This window comes from Fusarium mangiferae (genome assembly GCF_900044065.1).
Source record: "Fusarium mangiferae strain MRC7560 genome assembly, contig: FMAN_scaffold022, whole genome shotgun sequence".
In the NCBI taxonomy this organism is placed as follows: domain Eukaryota; kingdom Fungi; phylum Ascomycota; class Sordariomycetes; order Hypocreales; family Nectriaceae; genus Fusarium; species Fusarium mangiferae.
This window is the reverse complement of record NW_024573942.1, coordinates 406,259-427,044: the sequence shown is the minus strand read 5'-3', so window position 1 is coordinate 427,044 and position 20,786 is coordinate 406,259. Positions and strand designations below refer to the sequence as shown.

Here is a 20,786-nt window from a genome sequence, read left to right as displayed (position 1 = left end):
CATGAGCAATCTATAGATTTTTGATCAATGCTGTCCCACGTGTGTAAGGCGCGTGATGAGAACCATCAGCTGTGGGGACTATCAACTCAAAATAACACTCTAATTGAAGTCGGTCCGGGCAGTATACCAGCTACCCAACACAATTGCCCAAGATAAGCTTTACAAGCCTATCTGATGACGATTACATCTGACGCATAAAGAGAACTCTAAATACATTCCCCCGGGGATAAAATGGCTGTCCCAGTCCACCATCGTAGCTCTCCAACTCAACATCATCAGAAACACTAATGCTGTCCCACACCGATGCCCGATCAAGTAGACTAGATCGGGACATGTATTGCAAGGTAATATAAGTCGTTGCAAGTCGACAGCCAGTCGTCTTCGTTAAGAATGAATACTTCCCTGTTGCTCCATTTCTTTCCCTCTGCTTTATTATTTAGGAAGGACATTGATACCGTAGAGTCTTCTCGCATTAGTACGCAGGGTAAAATGATGCTGACCTGGCCTGGAGGAACTGTAACATGCCCGCACTTTTGCCGATACATTGCTATGGCCATTTTATACGGTCGACTAGGTAAAGTACCTTGTTGGATCTGTAAAGCAGGTTAGCCTGGTTCAATCATCGTGTCATACAAGAACTTACAAGGTGTTCAAAAAGCTGTTTCGCCAATTCGCTCTGATCATTAGTCCATTGAAATTCGAACAGTGGTGTATTAGGCACTTGTTTTGGATTTTGGTCAAGAATCTGCAGTCGTATATTCTTGGCCATTTTTATAAGACTGCCGGATGCACTGTAAATGCCTGGGCAGATTGAAATGACCTCGGAGTGAGTCAAAGACTCTGTCCTGGAATATGTTACCTGTTGAACTCCTTTGGTAGTGCTAGCCGTATCACTTACCCTTCGAGAGGTTCCACAGGCGAAGCATTGGGTTTCAGCCGGTGCGGGAAAGAGAGGACTGGTACCGATTCCTCAACTAAATCGTTACTATTGAAAGTGGCGCTTAGCCTGGTACCTGAAGACAGGATTGTGCCTTTGCTTGTCTCATCCTCCCTCTTGCCAATCTGTGGTTCGGTATCCTGTGTCGCGCTCCTGACACTGAGCTCGGCTAGAATGCAAGTATCAATGAGTCTACAGTCCATTTGCTTCTTTGATTGCCGTGGTTTGTCGAAGTCAAGTGAACTACAGAGATGTTAGGGAGTGTCTGATATGAGAGTTCCCAGCACCTACATTTCGAAGCCTTTTACAAACTTGCTCTGAATTTTGTTATTTTCGCCAGGGGCGAACGGCCAAAAGTTCCAAAAGGCAAGCCATGTAATCACAGGAGAAGGCTGAGGAGGGCAAACAATCTTCCCGTCATCGAACACATATGCAACACCTTCAAGGCTGTTTAATCCCTTATTCAGCTTGAAGGAGAAACGGCAGAACTTAATGGCATCCATTTTCGGATCCAAGAAATGGCATAATAGGTCTTGAAGTGACAGAGACTTCAGCGAACATTTGAGTCGATACGAGCTATTGGTGACACTGATGGTAATCAACTTCAGCTCATGGGCCGTAAAAACCAAGGTCGCAGTTAAAAGAAAGGGCTCTTGGGTTTCGATATTGCCGGGTGAACGAATTAAAAGGAGAATAGTCGAAGTTTTGTTTTTTAACGCACCGCAGTATAACTAATAAATTGGGGATTTAAAGATTTATGTTGGATCCGGGGTCTGAGCTTCTACCTAGAGCTCGTCCTCTATCAGCCACCAATATTTTTAAGATTGGCATGGCATGAACCACGCCTCGTATGCAAGCTTCCAACGATTGCCTCATTTCTCAGGAGCCAGAAAGGCAAACAGTCTGCCTCGGGCTAGATTCACCATATCTGAATTTACCGGCAAGACCTAAGCAAGGGATTAGAGGGCCTGACTCCCAGAGCCCCCGAGGGCTTATGGGTCCACGCTAAAATCCAAGATACACTTCTTTGCAAATCGCTTAGCTAATTAAAGTAAATTTACTCCGTACTGGTTGGCGGTCACGTCGGTGGGACCCGCAAGGCTTCGGGGGCTCAAGGGGATACCGATATCTTTCCAAACATTGACAGCTCAATGGTGTCTTGTATTTGATTCGCGATGTGCTGAAGGTCTTTCTGTCTGTAGGGCCAAGGCACGCTTGATTTCAGCCCATGCAAACTCTTTCATTCTTTTGTCTGGTACCTGAGCGCCGGTAATAAGCCGATATCAAAGGGTAAGCCGTCATCAAGTGATTGTCTCGACTTATGAAGGGGTCTGTCTACCACTCCTATCCAAGGTGATAGATGCTACCAATAATCAGACCTGGCATTAGACAAAACGCCTTTCTTTTCTGGGGAAACCCTCTCCAAGACACTCCCCGCCTATGCCACGAATGAGGGAACCGCTTCATCAGAGCAGCCTCTATATCAGCACGTGCAGAACTCGCCCGCCGAGTAGGATGATATTCCTGCTTTGCCATACATTTGACCGCAAGTTGCCTATTCTACCATCTTTGCTGGAGCAACAGAGCCTGCATATCATATCTATGATGTATTCAACCAATCGCGGTTCCATGGGGCTTATCCGCTCGGCAAACAACTCTCTCCGTAGTGTGCACATTCACTAACATATTCCCAACCACAAGCTCAGCTCATAAGAACAGCTTATCAAAAGTCTTCCACCCAAGGAAGAATACAATAAAGACGAAAATAAGGCGAAATACTGAAGATCTCGAAAATACGGCAAAGGCTGCAGCAAACCGGTATCACAATGCTGTCCAATAACGGAATAATACATACTGGAAGAAGTCTCTGGCAGATAACGAAAGTGTTGGAAAAACAGTCAAGCACATGAGGTCTGGGGATGACGCAATTTTCGGAATTGTACCGCAACTTGTCAATGCAGATGGAGCGGCAACAATGAGCCATAAAGAGCAAGCCAAAGGAATACTGGCGGACTTCTTCCCGCCATTGCCATATAATATCGTAGACAAAGGATCGCGTCAACTGAGAGCCCTAACGATGCCCGACCCGACTTTAGAAGGAGTGGAAAGTCAACTACGGGCGACAGAATAATGGCTGAACGTGTTTTCGAGTGTTGCTGGTCGTGAGATAATTCCATTGAATCTAGTGGCTGAGTCCGCGCGTGACCTTCGTGAAGCGTGACTTGATCAAAAGATTGTAGCTATAAGGATCTCTCTGTAGGCCTTCAAGGATGCGCATGTTAATTCAAAATGTACCCACTACCGTTACAGACTGTCGCAAAAGCTGGACCATCTTGTGGAACAGTGTTCGGAGTAGTTATTCATCTACGTATGTGCGAAGGATTGGGTCACGGAATGCAGCTGGAGGATCAACAGGTTACCCACTGCTTAGTACATGGCCAGTTTCAGAGGCACCAGCTAAAGATACAAGACTTACGCGCGAGCTGTGCCAAAAACGTTGATGATGATTGACCTCCTATCTACTAGTCTGGAAAGTACGGATGCTTTCGATGATCGCGTGAAGACCCTTTTCAGACGACTCAACGACCTGAGGATCGATACCACCATGCACTCTAGCCTTGGGATAAATAATAGTTACTTCGATGCCCTGTCGAGATCCAGAGCTGACGCTGACAAATTTGGGACTCAATGCATGATTATTGATTGAGTATAAGAACTATAGAGATCTGTCCAATGAGTGGGCGATAAGTAATCCCCTGAGCTCCCTAGTACGTGCTTGCAGTCTTGCCGCATCACAGGGCTTCAACTGACATTCTTGATATCATATGTCTGCAGTATCCCAATGGCAAACATGCTTGATTCTGTAGTAGCCTTGGACAATGGAATACTTGCTGACATCGACCAGAGTCCGCTCAAGCAAGAACTACTTTGAAAAATATAAATGCAAAGGACGCAACGAGAAACGCAGAAGACATCCCATTGGGAGAGCCTAGGTTTTGACTTTTGGCCAAGGCACGCAGGACACGGAGACATTGATAACAACTCTTATCAGTCAAGGCGAAATTTTTCTGTATTTTCTATTATAACCAAGAATATATATATCTTTTGACACTCGGAAGGTTTTAAACAATAAGCCATTCAGATATATGCGCTCCCGTGCCCTCCGGTAGCGATGATTAGCCCGTGTGCGAATGTGTAAATGATCTAGTCCAAACGTTATCGCCCATAACCGCTGATTGATAGTTAAAGCTTATGACATCTCAACGAGACATTTGGAAAGCAATCCTTCCGTTGAGAAGAGTCATTCTTGTGGTTTATGGTTTGTGGTTTTTTTGTGTGAGAATTTCTTCTGCTTCTATCACTGAGGGATCAGGCCGGCTTCTTATAGTCCAGCAGCTGCCAATAAAGTTACTGATTAAGTCATCACAAAAGCATATTATTCTGACTTTAATTGGGAGACTCTTCTTTGTTGAGCCTATGTGCATAGTGCCCTTGGAAACCTGAAGTCAATTGGTAATTTTCAGTGTCTTGGCTTGATATGTCTCGTTGAGATATCATAAGCTTTAAACTATCAATCAATCGCCCATAACCGCGATGACAAGGCTAGCACCTCCAGCAGATGTTCCTGCCTGGGCTTCATAGATTTCATTGTGCAAGTTGGAACATCCGGTCACATAGCAGATAGATCAGATCTAGTGCAGTGTCTAATATGGGCGACTAGTAGCGGCATGCATGATTCCCTTCAATGTCACCGGTTGCCTGATCATTCTATACTTGAGGATGCCCCTAGGACGTTTTGCTGCTAGCACACGTAGTAACAGCGCTGTACCACTAGACACACTGCCATTTTGGTACCTAGAGTTCTCTGCCCTATTGATGAGCTAAGAGGGGGTGTGAAGGAAACGATCGACAGTGTATGGTAGCCATATATCCTTCTTGATATCACAATCCATAATGAGCCAGAACTAGAGGGTATTAAGGAATTCGCGATGTCAGCTCATCAGGTGAGACAGCCTTGCCAAAAAGCTAGACGAGGGTTACATAATACATCATGAAGTCTGTGAATGCGTTCGTGGACGCCTACACTGCTTGGGTGGTTTGATGGAAATGCATTCCTACTTATATTAATTGCTTAAAAGCACCATCACTACAGGATATGTAGCAGGCTTTTGTTGATAACTCGTTAGAATCTAACAGAAAATACTCATAGCGTTGCAACGGAAGAACAAGTTCTTTGTTACGCTTCATCATGCGTCATTACCTCAGCTGCCCGACGTTGCAAATACCACTGAATAATTCCATCGCACCACTGTACAGGCGGTGGTCTGTTCATAGGCATAAGAATCTGGGCAATATCAGCTGGAAAACCGGCCAACACCTTTTGGACAGAGCCTGCTACCGCCTCTAGTACACTTCGCCGATTGATTTGTGTGCCGCCGTGTAGAAGATAAGAGAAGTCGCAAAGGTGGCAAGCGTAGACAAGTGATACGGCCGGCTCAGGTGGATCTAGAAGGTGAAGATAAGCGATCAAGGTATTCAGGCATAATATAAACTCCTCTAATGACTGTGCTTGCTCTCGCATGCTTGCCAAGGTCTGGTCGTATATGCTCTGGCCCTCTGTGGAATTCATCCATGTCTTGGTAACTTCTGTTTCTAGTCCATTCCTGACAAGATAGAGAAGGAATGACCTTGCATGGTGCTCCTTCCGCAACAATGCCGGAAGATGAAGGATACATGTATCGCTACTGCTCTGATTTAGTCTCAAGTTTGATGGGGCAGAGAAGGTGATCTTACATCGCGCGTATGGCATTCATCACTACTTTTCGCTTGAGCCTATTGACTAATGTCGCTGGCAAAGTCTCATGGTAGGGAACAGGAATTCCAATTGGCAGGAAAACTGCGAGGTTGGCACACATCTGCGAAATGTCGATTTCGGAGTATCCCGACCGGTTAAGGCGCTCTTGCACTTCGTATGCACCTAAGAGCCTAGGGATCTCCATTCTCGCAGGCATGCTGCCTGAGCTTTCGAACTTGCTTTCTTGCTTGGGTTCGAAAACACGGCGAAGGGCCCGACCGAGTATGATACAACTATCGTAAGTGGCACACTCTTGGTCGTGCTGGTAAAAGCGAACACTTGTCTTGTGACCGGCAAATTCCAGTAGTCCACGGACCAGTAATAGTTCGTGCATCTCTTCATCGGCATTCTCGACTACTTTCGAAATGGCCAAGGATTCCTTCATCAACAAGTAGCTTCCCCATCCATCTTGTCGTTTCCTCTCGACAAGTTGAGATACGTCGTGGCTTTCCAGATCTTGCACGAAATGTAGGTCAAGAAGGAGAGATGACAACACAAACTTGTCGCGGACCTCGGATCCTGACAACTGTGCGGTATTAGCAGTGAAACAATTCTGCAAACCATGCACTCACTCGTAGGTCATAACCTAACAGTGCCCACTCAAGTGGCAGTATGTCGGAATTGTCGTGGATGATTTCCTTGTAATACCGATAAAGTGCGAGACCTCCAGGACTGGTTACGCCTTGGACGGCCCTCCTAAGGACATCAGACCGGGTCTTCCTTTCCGCTGCCTCTAGGCCGTATTCTGCTATCTTGCCATTGTTTGGCTTTAAAATTTCGAAGAAGACGTCTTGTCCGGTTTCAACTTGACGCAAGATGTACTGTCTGTATGCGTTGTGGAATCGTTGATAAATGCACGAGGTAACAACGACGACATAATCACCATTGGCAAGCGACCCCACCAGGTGAACAGAAGGCACCTCCCATGGAAAAAGACTGAACCTTTTGTCATCCCAACGGATGATGAGGGCGTGCCAAGTGTCGTCGTTTGTTGGAAGATCCAAAAGGTCATGTAGTCGCATCGGATGAGGGTCAAGCTCCTGGCAACAGTAAGCCACTTGTCAGACAGACCGTACAATCAGCGAAACTTACCACGGTTCTTTCTTGCAAATTACCCTCCTCCATTGTGCTCGGTAGGTACAAGCAAACCCGACACTGTAGTTCAAGCAGAATGTGTAATTGGTGTGCAGTTTGGGGAGGCCAACGCCGGCAACGAATGTGACAGACAAAGTGCAATGAAGTTATCTGGAAAGCTTTTGGATTTATGTACTTCTGAGGCTCGTCATCGTTGATTGGCAGTTGAACCCCAGCACTTGCTCGGGGGTTTAATACTTGACTCTTCCTTACGGTTCTCTGGTCGAAACTGCAACCTAGCATACGTGGAAAGGGGAGTGCTTTTCCTTGACTTGTGTGGGAGCAACAGCAAATAGAGGTACGTACTATTAGTGCTATAGCAGATGGGCACTGCCCAGGATGGGTGCCGCTCGAGATGGGCACTGCCCAGGATGGGCGCTGCTTAAGATGGGCATTGTACAGGGCGGGCAATATGTCTGCTACCAAAACTAGCTAGCGCGCATTAGTTTTCAACATGGGCCACTGTAAAGCTTCATTATAAGGGTATCTCCTTAAATGTTGAATAGAGAGAGCTGGCTGATAAAGAACGCTCCGGCTAACATGAGCCCGTTGATGAAGGAGCCAGGCTTGCCATACCACCCGTGGAATCACGGGGACTATGGGGATGAATTCGACCTATAAGGTTAACCTTTAGGCCGCAAACACAGGTGAATCACGGGGATAAGGGCACCTGGACGTTGAAAAGTGCTTTGGCCCGAACCGAGTGAATGAGATTTTCGGACTTACCCTTGCCTACATATTCCGGCCGCAGAACCTATCAGGTCTCACCCCTCGACTTAGCTGAGGATAGGTGGTCTCACATAACCCACCACCCAATCTGGCGGGTGAAGCTGGCGTCCAGGGCGAAAACAGAGATCCAGGGGTACAGTTCTGCCTTGACAGGAGAGTTGTAAGATCTTATAGAAATAGTGCCACAAACGAAACACCCCGAACCAAAACTCCACCACTTAAGTTATAGTAGGCTCCCTTTAAATTTCAAATTCAACTCGTCTGACCTGCAGCAGCCTGGTCGTTTGTGTCTTCCCCATGTCTGCCACGAACCTACTGTCAGAACTGTCATATCATGGAGTCGGTGTGACTGACCGCTTGTAGTGTCTTTCCAGTAGGTCCTTGCGATGGAAACGCCTTTGACATACTGGACATTCGAACTGAGGCTCTTGGTGTGAAGTCTGATGCCGCCTGCCAGCTTGTAAGCTCTCAATCTCTACTATATCTCTGTGAGTTGTACCTCAGATGTTCAGCTCGAGTATATACCTGATTGTGTTTGTGATCAATTACATCCCATAGTTCGATCAGAAGAATTTACCTTTTGGCATTCGCTACAAACATGGACTGGCCTCCCTTTTTTCGCCTTTGATACCTTGCCAGTAGGCGTGCTTGCCGACGCCGCCATTCTTCGGTTAAAGATTCGCTTGCAAGGCGGATAGAAAAACAGTCGCAATCAGCAGAAAGCGGTTACATAGGGAAAGACAGATGCTTATTACTTCCGTGATTGCGCCGTCCCTTCCCTCAAGTAGGGCCCACTTTTAGCAGTCAGACCGGGCTTATTCCTTTTCCGTCCAATTTAAAAATAGAGATAGCGCTAATTAACGCTAGCATGGGTATATGCTCTCCGCAACGGTGCCAACTGACACACAGAGTAGACCCCAACATTGGTGGTAGTCATCTAAAGATGATAATATGCATGATCCGTTGATGGATATTAAGGCTGGATAGTATGGCTCATATATATGTGAATACGGCAACTGAAAGTTCCTCTATAGTAGCCGCACTGAGGGCATACTTCAGTTATCTTCGGATATTCCTAAGTCTAAATCCAACAACTATAAGAACTTATAATAAAAGATAAAAGATATATCAAGTTTTCAAGTTTATTCTGTAGCCCTGATATGATGCGACACTAACCACATGTGCTGATCTTGTCATAAAACCTAAGAGTCTGTTTTGGGGTCGAAATATTACAACCAGTGCTGAATGACTAACCTTGGAGATAATAAGGCTGATGAGAGAAGACCGCCGCTGACGTAGCCAGCGTGGGTCAGCTGCCTGATTTGCCGCCAAACGATCCATGTTGCTCTGACGTTGTGTTGGTATTGGCTGTGACAGGGTCCTCAGCATAAGCGAAGAGAGATTGAGCCTTCATCCCCTCAATACTCAAGCTCACCCTGAACACCCACGTATGAAATTTTCCCGCTTAGGTATTGGGCATAACCTGCAAAGAGTGAAAAGACAACATAATTCCTTTCCTCTCTTAGTCACCTGCCAATATCATCACTATGGCCTTACTGGCTTTCATGCTGTTCTTTCTACTAAGTTTGGTCGATTTCAACAACGACAAGATGGTATCAGCACGTAATCCGCACTGGCGACCTGGATTTTGGGATGCTGGCACTGCAAGAGTGATCATGACACATGTAACCAGTATGTTCAGCCCTTCATACCCTGCGCAATTCTATATTTCCTTTCCCTAGCCTTAGCCACCAGTTCTAAATAAAGGGCTAGATATATCAAGCGCATATATACTCCGCTCCTATCTAGTCAAACTGTCGTACGTTAGGGCCATCAGAGTGAATGTGGGAAGCATTCTTCTTGTAACTATTGCCACACATGTGAGCTGTAAGGCCGTTGCCGTACTGTTCTTCCTACTCTCATTTCTGACAAACACAGCATGGCTTCTGCCTACTTGGACGCACCTGAATGCTCTGCTTGGACCACTAGTGAGCTTCTTAGGCGGAGGTTCTCACGCTTCAAAGTTCCTCACTCTTGCTGTGATCCATAGTCGGAACACTTCCTGCGCTCGGTATCGTCTCTTCTCGTTCTCTATAGCATCATCACAAAATACTAACCATATCCTAGAACAATGTACTATTATATAACAGGTTTCATTACTGTTCTGGCCCAGGTTCTCGGCCCCATTCTGGCCAATAGAGAATCTCCCTGGTTTGCACTTCCGATTCTTACTGCAGCTGTTATCGCTATGTTCCTCGACGGCACAGATAATGGTTCACTTGAGCTGGGCCAAGACGAGTCTGGTTCTGTCACTCATCCCTTGTTTTCCAGGAGTCGGTATTCTGATGATGGAGCCGCATCTCTTGTGGAGCTCCTGACGATGTGCCTGGGCCTTAAGGCGCCCGGGAGACATAAACTTCTAGTGTTTACCTCTCGGATCTCTTTCTTTATCGCTATTCCTCAAGCATCTCGGCCCCTTTTTGCAACGTACGCACAGCAAAGATGCAGTTTGGGCCCTACAGAGGTACGTATATTACTCTCTTAATATATTGTCTCCAATCACCAACTTACCGCGCAATCAAGGCCGACAATCTGTGGCTTCTTAGAAGCGAGATAAGCATGGTCATCTTCGGTGTCCTCTTACCCTGTCTCATTTTCATCAAAGGGTATACAGGGCAATTCTCTAACAGTATCAATTTAACTATTGGTAAATGCAGTGTGATCTTGATGGCATTGGGTGCAATCGTGATCGGCCTATCACACTCATCCCTTGCCATTACTATTGGTTCGTGTTTTCTAGACTTATTGAATAATGTTCTTAACAATAATGAAGGCCTTATTATTAATACGTTTGGTGTATCATCAAACCTCAGTCTGCTTTGCTTCGCAGCCAACCGTCTCTCGAGCTCTGCGGTAGGACTTGTCCTGATGTCTGTCGCACTATTCGAAAGTGTGGGGTTATTAATCGGTATTACGATTACCTACCCAATTTACCAATGGAGCATAGACGACAAAACGCCATTCTACGCTGGGAGTCTCCTTTACGTCTTGTGCGGCGTGAGTGTCAGCCTTTCCCACACTTCCATATCCTCGTATGCTTACTGCAAGACCAAGTCGATATACGCCTGCATCGCTGTAGTAGTTTGGCGTATCTTTAGGGAATCACATTAACAGGAAACTGAAGCCTGATTATCAAAGTGTGACTAGCCTTCTCCACTCTTAACATATTGGCACGGATGGACTGATTGAGTCCCGGTTAGTCATGAGGTTTTTATGGACTTGTAGTGAAATACTACAGCCGATCTCTCTGTGTGTTGAACGAAATCGAAACCTCCGTGCTGTGAATCATCTCCACCGTTAATGGTGATATTGGCGGATTTATGCGTTTAGTGATGTGAATTGAGATAAGAGATTCACTATTGAACAGCCAGTCTTATTTTCCCAAGTAACTACCAAACAAGAGAGGTAAAGGATTCAGGGTCAGGGGTCAACTTTGATAGCACAAGCTATTCTACATAAAACACATTATTGCTGGCTTTACGTCCTGTAAGTTTAGACGCATCGTTAATGCATTTTAGACTTTGCAGGGGGCTGATGGTTTCGTACTCTCCTCGCCGCTTGTCGTCCTCATATGTGTTGTTACGGCGCAAGCAACGTATGATAAAGCAATTTCAGCCAGAATTCATTTCCAGGATCGTTTGAATCTCTTGATCAATGCCGCCAGTCATCTAGAGGCTCTAGACCTTAGGGAAACGGACAGACACAGCGGACTCGAAATCACTGCCTCCGTATAAGAATAGTAGCATTCAGACTCATTGAGATTTATATAACAAGTTCATAATTACCATGTAATTCGAGTATTGGTCACAGAGCCATAATAAGCGTAACTGTATAATTAGTAATTTCTCGTACCTTTTCAAACTGAACCATGTTGGCAATGTAATCCTTTAGGGTTGAATTCTTTCGATTCCATCACCTGCTTTAACTAGGTGTTGTATCCACTCATTTAGACCTTTCTTCGGCACTGCTGATGGCTCTTGCTCAGAATCTTTGCCCCTACCAAGAGAGGGGCATCAAATATGTTGACTCCCTCGCCAACCTTTTATCTCAGACGCAAAACACTGTGGTACATAACCTACCTCCCGGAAAAGTCTGCGCCGTTGCCCCTGTCATGCGTGGCTGTAATTCAGAGTGAGTCTCCATGATATCCTAAAGGCACTTTAGCCTGCCAAATGCATTCTGCATACCAACTCAGTCCTGTCGCCCTCAAAATTGAACCGTAGATAATCCATTCCATATCCGTTTCATATGATAAATCGCATTTAGTTTGCGTTCATATCACCGTACCAACAGTTATACCCTCTTTAGACACCGTTTCTTTGAAACAATGGTTAGCTTTTCTTCGGTCTCTCCCTCGTAGCTACTGCTGACGACCTCGGTGAGGACATCTTGCTTGCGCTTCTCGCCAGTTGGCTTCTCGGGGTCTTTCTCCCATTTCTCCATCTCATCTGGGTCGAACGTTCCGACAATCTCTTGGCCAAGAGCTTTACCCAGTCTCTCTCTGAGTCCGAGAATTGGCCAGATTGGAACCCTTGTATATTCAATCTTCAGACCAAAAACAATAGCGTCGTCATCGTCAGCTGGAGCCTTGAAGGGATCGTGAAACTTCTCCAAGAACTCCTTTGTGATGTGGCCAGTGTAAACAATAAACTCGGATGTATCGATGTCGTGTGTGAAAATCTTCAACTTGATGTCGTGGAAATTAGGGCTTGGAGGAATGCCCTGTCCTGGCGAAATGCGCGAGTCGCGTCTGCCACTGATAGGTGGGGTAGGGTAGAAGTGCTTTTGCGCCATCTCTAGAAGGACTCCCACAAAATGGGCATCGTGATCGGAATTCGCTGGCACGAGGATACGGGCTCGCAGTTGCTGGAGGCGAAACACGGGCTCGTTCCATGTTCGCCCGGGTCCAGAAGCGACGCAAAAAAGGTTGTTTCGGACTGAAGCCAATTGAGTCTTGCCAATGTAGCAGATCATGGGTAGATTGGCGGGGCTGTAGTTTGGCGAGGACTGTGTCGAGATGTTGAACGCTTCAGCAGGTCGCGTTGAAACTGATTTGAATGAAGAGTATGAAGACTTTGCCTCCTCAGATGGGTAATTCCACATGAGCTGCGCGCGTACAGCATCACGGTACACGCGACCGCCAAAGTATAGATGGACTTCGGGAAGATACTGCGGCTTGTTGAAAGGTGTAGGCCACAGCGTGTTGAGAACCGACTTGACAGCATTTGAGGATAGAATAGGATGCAATGGGTCGGGTAGGAGAATCTGCGTGAGCGCGTTGCTAAGGCTGATGATGGCGTTCGATGGACTCAAATGTCCTCGCGATGGTGGCGTGCCTGGGGCCGCTGACGGTTGAGGTGTATCGCATGGCGGCAGTTCCTCCCATCTCGCGCCGAGCAGCTGAGCGTGTAAATCTGTCCAGCAAATGGGTCGCACAAAGAGCGATGTGCCGGCGTGTTGCTGGAAGATGTCGTAGAGCGAGTTCTCTGCGGGTCGGTAGATGCGCGGCGGACGCCTTTTTCGCGCGGCGACAATGGGCGCCCGTAAAGTGCAGGGCGTTGTGTCCAGTGATGTTGGAGTCGAAAATGAAGAGGACTGCGAAGCTGACATATCTACCAAGTCATCTAGTTTCGTAACAAGATTCAGTTTCGAGAAAGTGTAGTCTTGTAAGAATAACCAAAAGTTTCAGTATCTTTGGTGGAGACCCTTGAGGACGACCGTTAGGTTTTTCATAAGGAATTCAGGTCAGGGAAAGTTACAGAATAAAAGTATGTCGAGCGATCGAATAATATTAAGATCCGTACCAGTGACGAAAAATCAAAAATGTCAAGGAGGTATCGGGAATGGTTGGTAATAGCACTCGCTTTAACCCTTGCGTGTCGCGGGGTACGAGAGAGATGGTGCTAATTAAATATAACGCGAAACAGCAGCGAAGTCACATGATCACTAAAGTCTTATTTGTGGAGCAGTAAGTCTATGTTAGTGCATACCTTAGTAGGTAGGTAGGCAGGAGATACAAACCGCAGCGCGCGCGTGCAGGTTATCCAGAAAAGCCTTGAGGAACGAAATTCAAGGCAGGATTTGGACATGGGTGCGAGCACAAATGCAACTTTCTACTGTTGGCAGTGATGCTGAAAAAGGCTCCTGACGTAGAGATCTGGACTCTTTCGCCAAGGTGTTTTCTGAGAAAGAGGCGATAGAGAGCGCTACTGGTGCTGCCTTTAAGGTGGAAGGTATTTAAGAGGGCTGATTGAAGAAAGGATTCTATTATGTTTGATAAGGGAACTTTAATGGAGCATCCAGATCATAAAACAAAAGTCGCGCCGGGGGAGTAACTGCGAACCACGTTCTCGCTATTAGGCAGGTGATTGGGAAGTCTGACGCTACACTGGTTCGACCTATAGAGCGATAGCCTACGATACTTTCAATCCAATTCAAGAGGGTAAGGGGATCGTTCGCACGGGACAATCCCATCACCTGCTATTGGTGGCGGTGTCCAACACGGCGGCACCGAACACTAATAGAATCACTATGCATTCCGCTGGGGCACTCTCCAAAGGCACAGTCATGAGAGTAGTCCGCAACGGTGACCTGAACGCCTGTGTATCGTCTGGCTCGGCAGTTCTCTGCATCAATAGGCTGATCATGAGGGACTGCCAGGACAAACAGGTCTCAGTTATAGGGCTGGGGCGCTGTATACCTTCAATAAATAGTTGTTCAGATTGAGAATGCTCGTGACTTTGTTGGGATTCTGATAATCATCCTTTTGCGGTAACTTCATCAGTTTTATTCCATGTAATGTGGTAAGCTGATATGGTTTATGTGCTATAGGCTGAAGCGCCTTGGAGGAAGTATAGCACAGTGATGCTGCTACATGAGCAAGTCAGCGTCGAGCAAGATCCGCGACTGTGTAGGCTCCCGACTAGCATTTTGAAAGGGGTACAAGACCAGCCGGAAGAGCCACTGGTATGAAGAAGCTGGACAGATGAGGTTGGAGTCACGCATCACAGGGGTCACGCCACTCAACAGAAACCGCCTGAAGCTGAACATTAAAGCAACTTTTGCCATTCACAGGCATGGTAGCGACAGGTTCGGATATTCGTCTTCCAGTGTGGATAAAAGGACAATTAGCCGAATAGAGGAAGATGCGATTATGAAGTTGCCCGCTATCTTATGCTGGTACTTGGCATGCTCATCGTTATATACAAGAATCACCAACAAGGTCTGAAACTGGCGAACGGGTCTATTTATACAATCCAGTACCTTATTCTTGCCAAGGATTACCCAAGCCAACAGGTCATTGCTGATACCATGCCCCTTTTTGGCCTGCCGGCAGGATATCGTTGGGGGCAGAGCCCACCAGAAACTTCCGCTTCATTGGAATGGCCCCCAAATGCGATCCTACCGACGCCTACAAATGATAAGATAGACTTCCAAAGAGAATGACCGCGGCTCAAAGTTTACCTCTCGCGTAGAGGGCCACTATGTACGCCAGCGTTTGTTCATGAGTGTGTTGGAGCTGCGAAGGACCAGGACCACAAAGATGGATGGCAAGACGGCTCCCACCCAATGCGATCTTTATAGCCTGTGCATCCAAATTTCATAGTGCAGAACGTTGGACGGTATCATGCTCTGTCTAGGGCGCAAGAGCATAGCTCGATAGGGAACAATGGAGATGGTCAAGGCTGAATTGAGGCTGGGGCATCTGGGCTATGACACACGGAAGGGCGAAGAATTTGGGGGAAACAATGTTGATAAACCAAGAACGGCCAGCTACTTCCATCTCCGTACAGATTTCGTGCTTGAATGACTGGAATTCAAAAGCTGGCTGAGTCTGTATCCTTGAAACCTCCATTGCATTGAATGCGCATCGGAGCGGCGGAAAACCTTGAACAATACCAATATATGAAAGGTCGGCAGGGGAACATCACAGCGAGGATATTTCAAATCAACAACCGGATGCTGAGCCTGGTTGCCCCTCTGCGTATCGTTCATGCATCTGCAGTATTTTGGGCACTGGCTCGATTAGAGGCTGGTGGACTGTCGATTGCTTGATGCTCGATGTGTGAATATTGTTGTTTCAAGTCGCGACCCTTGAATTCAATGCCTGATAAGCGGTCTTTGGTTGGTGCTGGCATCCAGTATTGACTCCTGGGCATATACCACTGTCCCACCAACTCAATATATTCGATGGGAATCTATACTGTATACTTTATAATGAACTCAAAGTTCTTTATGCGGGAGGACCATCGAGGTAAGATCTTGATCACTTAGCTTTTACGTCACAATCATTATCCAATTGCAGAGAGTGTTTTTTTTTCTGTCCTCTGTTACTCTAAGATTAACAATTTATCTTCCAGCTGCCTCCTTAAATGTAGAAGTTGATCCTTGATGCTTAATCGTGAATTTAGAGTATAATGTATAAGTGTTGGGTTCCGGGGCAATGTTATCCTAATGGTCTGGGGGTTTGCTTCCATACGATTTGGGCATTGGTCTTTCTTCTCAATCCAGTCCAATACCCCTTGAACCGCCTCGGGAGGTGTCCACTGGCAGGATGGGGAGGCACAATAACAAATGCCTTGGTCATGTACTTGTTCATTGAACCGGACACGAACGGAGGTGGGAGCTTCCTTCGGGTTATACTTAAACGTTATGGGGTCGCCTCTCTCTATGGGCTCGGAAGCAACCAAAAAGAGTATTGGGCCTCTGCTACCTAGCCATTCCTGCAATTCACAGTTTGGTTGGCAACTGTGGTTCGCGTATTTGGCTATAATATCCTCGTGCTCTGCATCAACAAAGAGGTCGCTGTATTTCCGCTGTACTACGTAGTGGCCCTATATCAAGTCAAAGTATTGTGCATGAGAGGAGCGAAGTACATACCTTTATAATATGGTCATCAGTTTCCTTCCTGAGGCGACGGAGATCGTCACCAGGGATGGGTGATCCAGAGTATCGCGCGAGTTTAGCACCCTCCTGAATATCATCGCCATCAAGATATAATTCCATTCCATAGGCCTCTGTTAGTCTCTTAGCAAGACAACCCTCTCCTTCTAGAGTTTGGCGATTTTTACAGGCCGATTTATTGACGTTGCACGTTTCGTTGTCACATGAAATCAGTGCGTATAGATTGGAACAACCACTATCACAACCTCCTTTACACTGGCATCTACCATGAGCCTTGTGTCTTTCGTTCATATTTTGTGATCCATATTGATCTTCTGTGTCTGGATGGGTTAGAGATCATCTCCGCGGGGCTAGTCCATAGCTTACCTTCGTCAATATCCGCGACGTCTTCATTTTCGGGATCGACTTGTGAGTGCGATTCAGTGCCGTGGATAGTACTGTGATGTCTGAGACTCATGGAATGCAGATTTCGTCGCGGCGTGACTCTAGTTGGCCTTTTGCCTGCCTTTCCATTAGAGTATTGCAGCGAAGTTGGCTTTGCTTGCCCGATGCTGACTTCTGGCTTTTCTTGCGTCTTAAGCATAATTTCCAGATCTCCCTCATTAGAGCGAGGCTGTAGATTTCTCGAAGGCAAGCGAACTGGGAACCCTAAGAATAGACCTGTGTAGCATAAGCATATGTGAGTGAGTCGCAGTGAGCAAGAACGTTTACCATTATTGGCCTCTGAGTCCGGGATCTTATCGTCAGAGCCATATTGTCTATTCTGACTCTTAGCTTCCTCTTTTATATAGTTGATAGCTTGTTGACTGTGCTCAATCTTCTTCGCTTTCTCCTTATCCCACTCCTCAAAATGATCGATATGAACCCACGCCAAACTACTTTGACTGGGAAACTCTAGACCATCGAAGAAAACGAAAGCGAAATATCGTTCAGAGCGCTTTCTCCCATTTCGTTCATAGTCTGGATTCAATGAAAAGGATTTGCTTCCGCTATCGTATAGGTAGCAGGATGGTACATCGCTGAGCAGGCCCGCCATCTCAGCAGACTCCCCAATGATGTATTCAAGACCGTCGAGAGGAAGACAGAGTCCGGCGAAATATTGGCCTGATTTCACCCAGTTAACGATATAAAATTTACCTGAGATCGGGTTGATACGTGGAAGAGAATCCCCGTTCTGGCCCTTCGATTGATGCTGGGTGTCACATTCTGGTTCTGGTGAAGGAGATAAATCGCGGACTCGTATACAATGATCATCTTTCTCAGAGCCTTCTCTCGAAATTTGGTCGTTATTCTTAAGTACCGATTCAAAGCGTTTTGCTTTAGAGATATGCCCAAGACGCCCTCGCCTGAGAGAAATTGGACATTGAAATTCTCGCTTTCTCAGGGAACGTTTCGCCTGCTAGGCAGTTAGTACAAGAAACATTTATTATCGCAACCACCTAATCCAGTCGATTCGAACCTTAGAAGTTTTACGGCCATTATATATAAGTATAGCGCCCTTTTTCTTAATCCTCATGGTCGCGTAGGTCGTAAGGTCCGTCGTTTATAAGGCCGCTATAGCAGATAACTTGTGCTCAGTGATATCTATGGGTCGGGCATCAAAAATCATGGCATCGCCGAGGGCAAGGTATTTTGTCGTCTTCTAATTAGCCTCGCTGGTTTTTAGGCGTTCTTCAAACTGTTCCCGGGCAGTCCATGGATGGCTCAGCACGCTGACCACATTCCAGTAACAGCAAGGGTTTACTAACCTTGTTGCAGCAGCCACACTAACTTGGTATGTACGGCTAAAGCTCACGGAGAGCGATAGCGGGATGTTTTCAGTAAAACGCTGCCAAGCTAGTCTCAATGTAAATAAGTGTGGAGAACGTTTGTGTTATTCGTCTTGTCAGGATGTCTTCTAAGAACAAGACAAGCCAAGACAAGTCCAAGGTAGCTCTACCTTGAGATTCATATACCGGCCGATGGGGAAAAGGTTTTATGATACTAAGTATGTCCCTGATGCCTGGAGGGAGAATTCAATAACCAATGGGGCTGGGGGGGGGGGAAATTATCAGGGTCTATACCTTTCAGATACTATTTTTTGGGGCCTTTGGAAAACGCTCAGATCGCAGAGACTGGTGGTCCACACCACGCTGGCATTCTATAGCGGCGGTGAAGCCGCTAGTTGCGCCATCCATCATTAGTACCATAACTAATACAACTAGTCTCCTGGATGGGATTTGTTGCGGTAGCTGAGAGTATATGTAGAGTCTATTTTTCAAACAAAGGGGGCGATGAATGTGATCAGACTTCGAGAAAGGCGCTTCAACAATCGCTCGCAAGAAGTTATGTGGCGTCAAGCCTTCGCCTGAAAAGTTTAAAACCGGAGATTCCCAGTTTCCATTACGTATTAAAGTGTCTCGGAGAGACGCCCCGGCCGATCCTCGCGTGTTATCTTAGACTAGACTGCCCGTTTCCTTCACGTGGTAGTAACGGGATAACAGACCATTCGGGGCCCTGGCCATCCGGAACAGGAAACGATCTAGCACGTGTGGACTTGTATAGCTTTGGAAAGGGGACGGGGCCAGTCTCCGTAAGATTAGTGCTACAACTGTGCCATCTACGTATGCCATAGCAGACATTACTATACAAGTAGGGACTGGCAGATCAAGTCTAGCAGCTACCCCATCATTCGATATCTTGGTCACAATTCCTACTTGCCAACGGCGGTTGCAAGACCCCGCACTGTCTGGACTATCAGCCGCGGCATGATCCACAGACGCCGTTTACTGCATGCCTTCATTGATCCGGTCCCTAAGACCGACATAGAGTTTAGAGATAATTTATTTTGTTGGTAACATCTGCAGGCGGTTTCTGCCATGCTACCTCGCCGCGCGGGGACTCCAGCCACCTGCGGTTCGAAAGGTTTCCATACTGCATAATAATATCTAATAATGGACCTCAATCTATATAATTCCCTTGCAGTCCCAATGGTTTCTTAAGCCTTTTGTAGTAACTCGGCTATTATTGCGATGAAACAAAGAAACAGCAATACCTAAGTAATGTATCAGAACCTGACCATGATGGAGCCCATGACCAACGACATCATAGATATGTAGGGCAGGGCAATTTTCATTCTCTCTTATGGTTGAGTTTTGTTAAGTATAATGCCTCACAATAGCCATTTATGAGGCTCAGAGGCTTAAAAGAAGCCATATTTGATCTGACCCTGGAATTTCTCTTCTCAGAGATTGTGTTAGGCTTGCTTGCAGCGATGTGCGTCTCTATTCATGTGAAAAAGTAAAGTCTTTCCCCCCTCCTCCTCTTCTTCCTCTCCCTCTCTCTCTTGATCATATCGACAATCCAGCTCTATTCAGTTTCCCTTCTCCTTTCTTTCTTGACATCCGCTTGCTTATCAATGATTTGTCTTTGGTACACTACGACACGAGCACTGCTATCAAGTACCTAAGCACCAAGCTACCATCTACAAGAGCCCCTGGTGGTTGGAGTCGACGGTAAGTCGGATTCTCGTGAAAGGTTTGTTCAGGTACAGGTATATGATGCGGAATCTGTGGATGTAGCACTGAGCCTCTCATCACGTCGAGACGTCGCCGTCAACAGTTCTGATTGCTGCTGACAGGTTTGTGGAGTTGCGTTGTTGTGGTGTGTGTGCGGAGGTGCAAAGCCGAGGTCATATCCCATTATATACCTCTTGATCTCTTCCCTTTGCAATGCCCTAGGGCCTGCAGCAAGACTTATTGGTCATCGTGAAAGCTGAAGGGTATAATCTCATATTGAGGAAAACAATATTGTGATCTTATTCATCCCCAGTGTTTGCAGTCTAAAGCATAACCTCATAGGCCGCAGTTATCCCATAGCAATAGTTCAAGTACAGAACAGGGAGATTCCAGAGTAGACTCTGCTTCTAGCAAGTCAACTTGAGATGGCATCAACTTGGGATGGTATTAGTGGCAAGATGCCGCATAATTACCGACTTTGCCTTACTGAGACTCTGCTTAGGACTGGCAGGCCGATGTGGTTGTCTAAATATTTGACGCCACGACAGCTAGCTACCAAGTGGGCCGATACCAAGATGCAGGCTAATACAATACGAAATCCTATCCAACCCGGTGACATCTCCATAACTATTCCCTCTTGAATGAAACTTTTGTATCCAGGAGTGCCGCT

At 46.5% G+C, this 20,786-nt stretch overlaps 5 protein-coding genes across 5 annotated transcripts; 1 reads left to right on the top strand and 4 right to left on the bottom strand.

Annotated features, from left to right (window-relative positions):
* Window positions 1-320: 320 nt before the first annotated feature.
* On the bottom strand, window positions 321-1,440 carry FMAN_14132 (uncharacterized protein; the record flags this gene model as incomplete). Its single annotated transcript, XM_041825635.1, has 4 exons — window positions 321-593; window positions 644-845; window positions 899-1,180; window positions 1,229-1,440. The coding sequence occupies 4 exons, from the start codon at window positions 1,438-1,440 to the stop codon at window positions 321-323; spliced, it is 969 nt and encodes a 322-aa protein (XP_041690995.1).
* A 3,734-nt stretch (window positions 1,441-5,174) lies between these two features.
* Window positions 5,175-6,917, bottom strand: FMAN_14133 (uncharacterized protein; the record flags this gene model as incomplete). Its single annotated transcript, XM_041825633.1, has 4 exons — window positions 5,175-5,682; window positions 5,732-6,318; window positions 6,365-6,832; window positions 6,885-6,917. The coding sequence occupies 4 exons, from the start codon at window positions 6,915-6,917 to the stop codon at window positions 5,175-5,177; spliced, it is 1,596 nt and encodes a 531-aa protein (XP_041690994.1).
* A 2,348-nt stretch (window positions 6,918-9,265) lies between these two features.
* On the top strand, window positions 9,266-10,826 carry FMAN_14134 (uncharacterized protein; the record flags this gene model as incomplete). Its single annotated transcript, XM_041825632.1, has 4 exons — window positions 9,266-9,347; window positions 9,429-9,726; window positions 9,783-10,179; window positions 10,239-10,826. 4 exons carry the CDS (start codon window positions 9,266-9,268, stop codon window positions 10,824-10,826), a joined length of 1,365 nt encoding a protein of 454 aa, XP_041690993.1.
* Window positions 10,827-12,008: 1,182 nt separating this feature from the next.
* On the bottom strand, window positions 12,009-13,325 carry FMAN_14135 (uncharacterized protein; the record flags this gene model as incomplete). The annotated part of the gene is made up of 1 exon (XM_041825631.1): window positions 12,009-13,325. The coding sequence occupies one exon, from the start codon at window positions 13,323-13,325 to the stop codon at window positions 12,009-12,011; it is 1,317 nt and encodes a 438-aa protein (XP_041690992.1).
* A 2,720-nt stretch (window positions 13,326-16,045) lies between these two features.
* Window positions 16,046-17,655, bottom strand: FMAN_14136 (uncharacterized protein; the record flags this gene model as incomplete). Its single annotated transcript, XM_041825630.1, has 4 exons — window positions 16,046-16,549; window positions 16,596-16,933; window positions 16,986-17,279; window positions 17,331-17,655. The coding sequence occupies 4 exons, from the start codon at window positions 17,653-17,655 to the stop codon at window positions 16,046-16,048; spliced, it is 1,461 nt and encodes a 486-aa protein (XP_041690991.1).
* Between the last annotated feature and the right edge of the window lie 3,131 nt (window positions 17,656-20,786).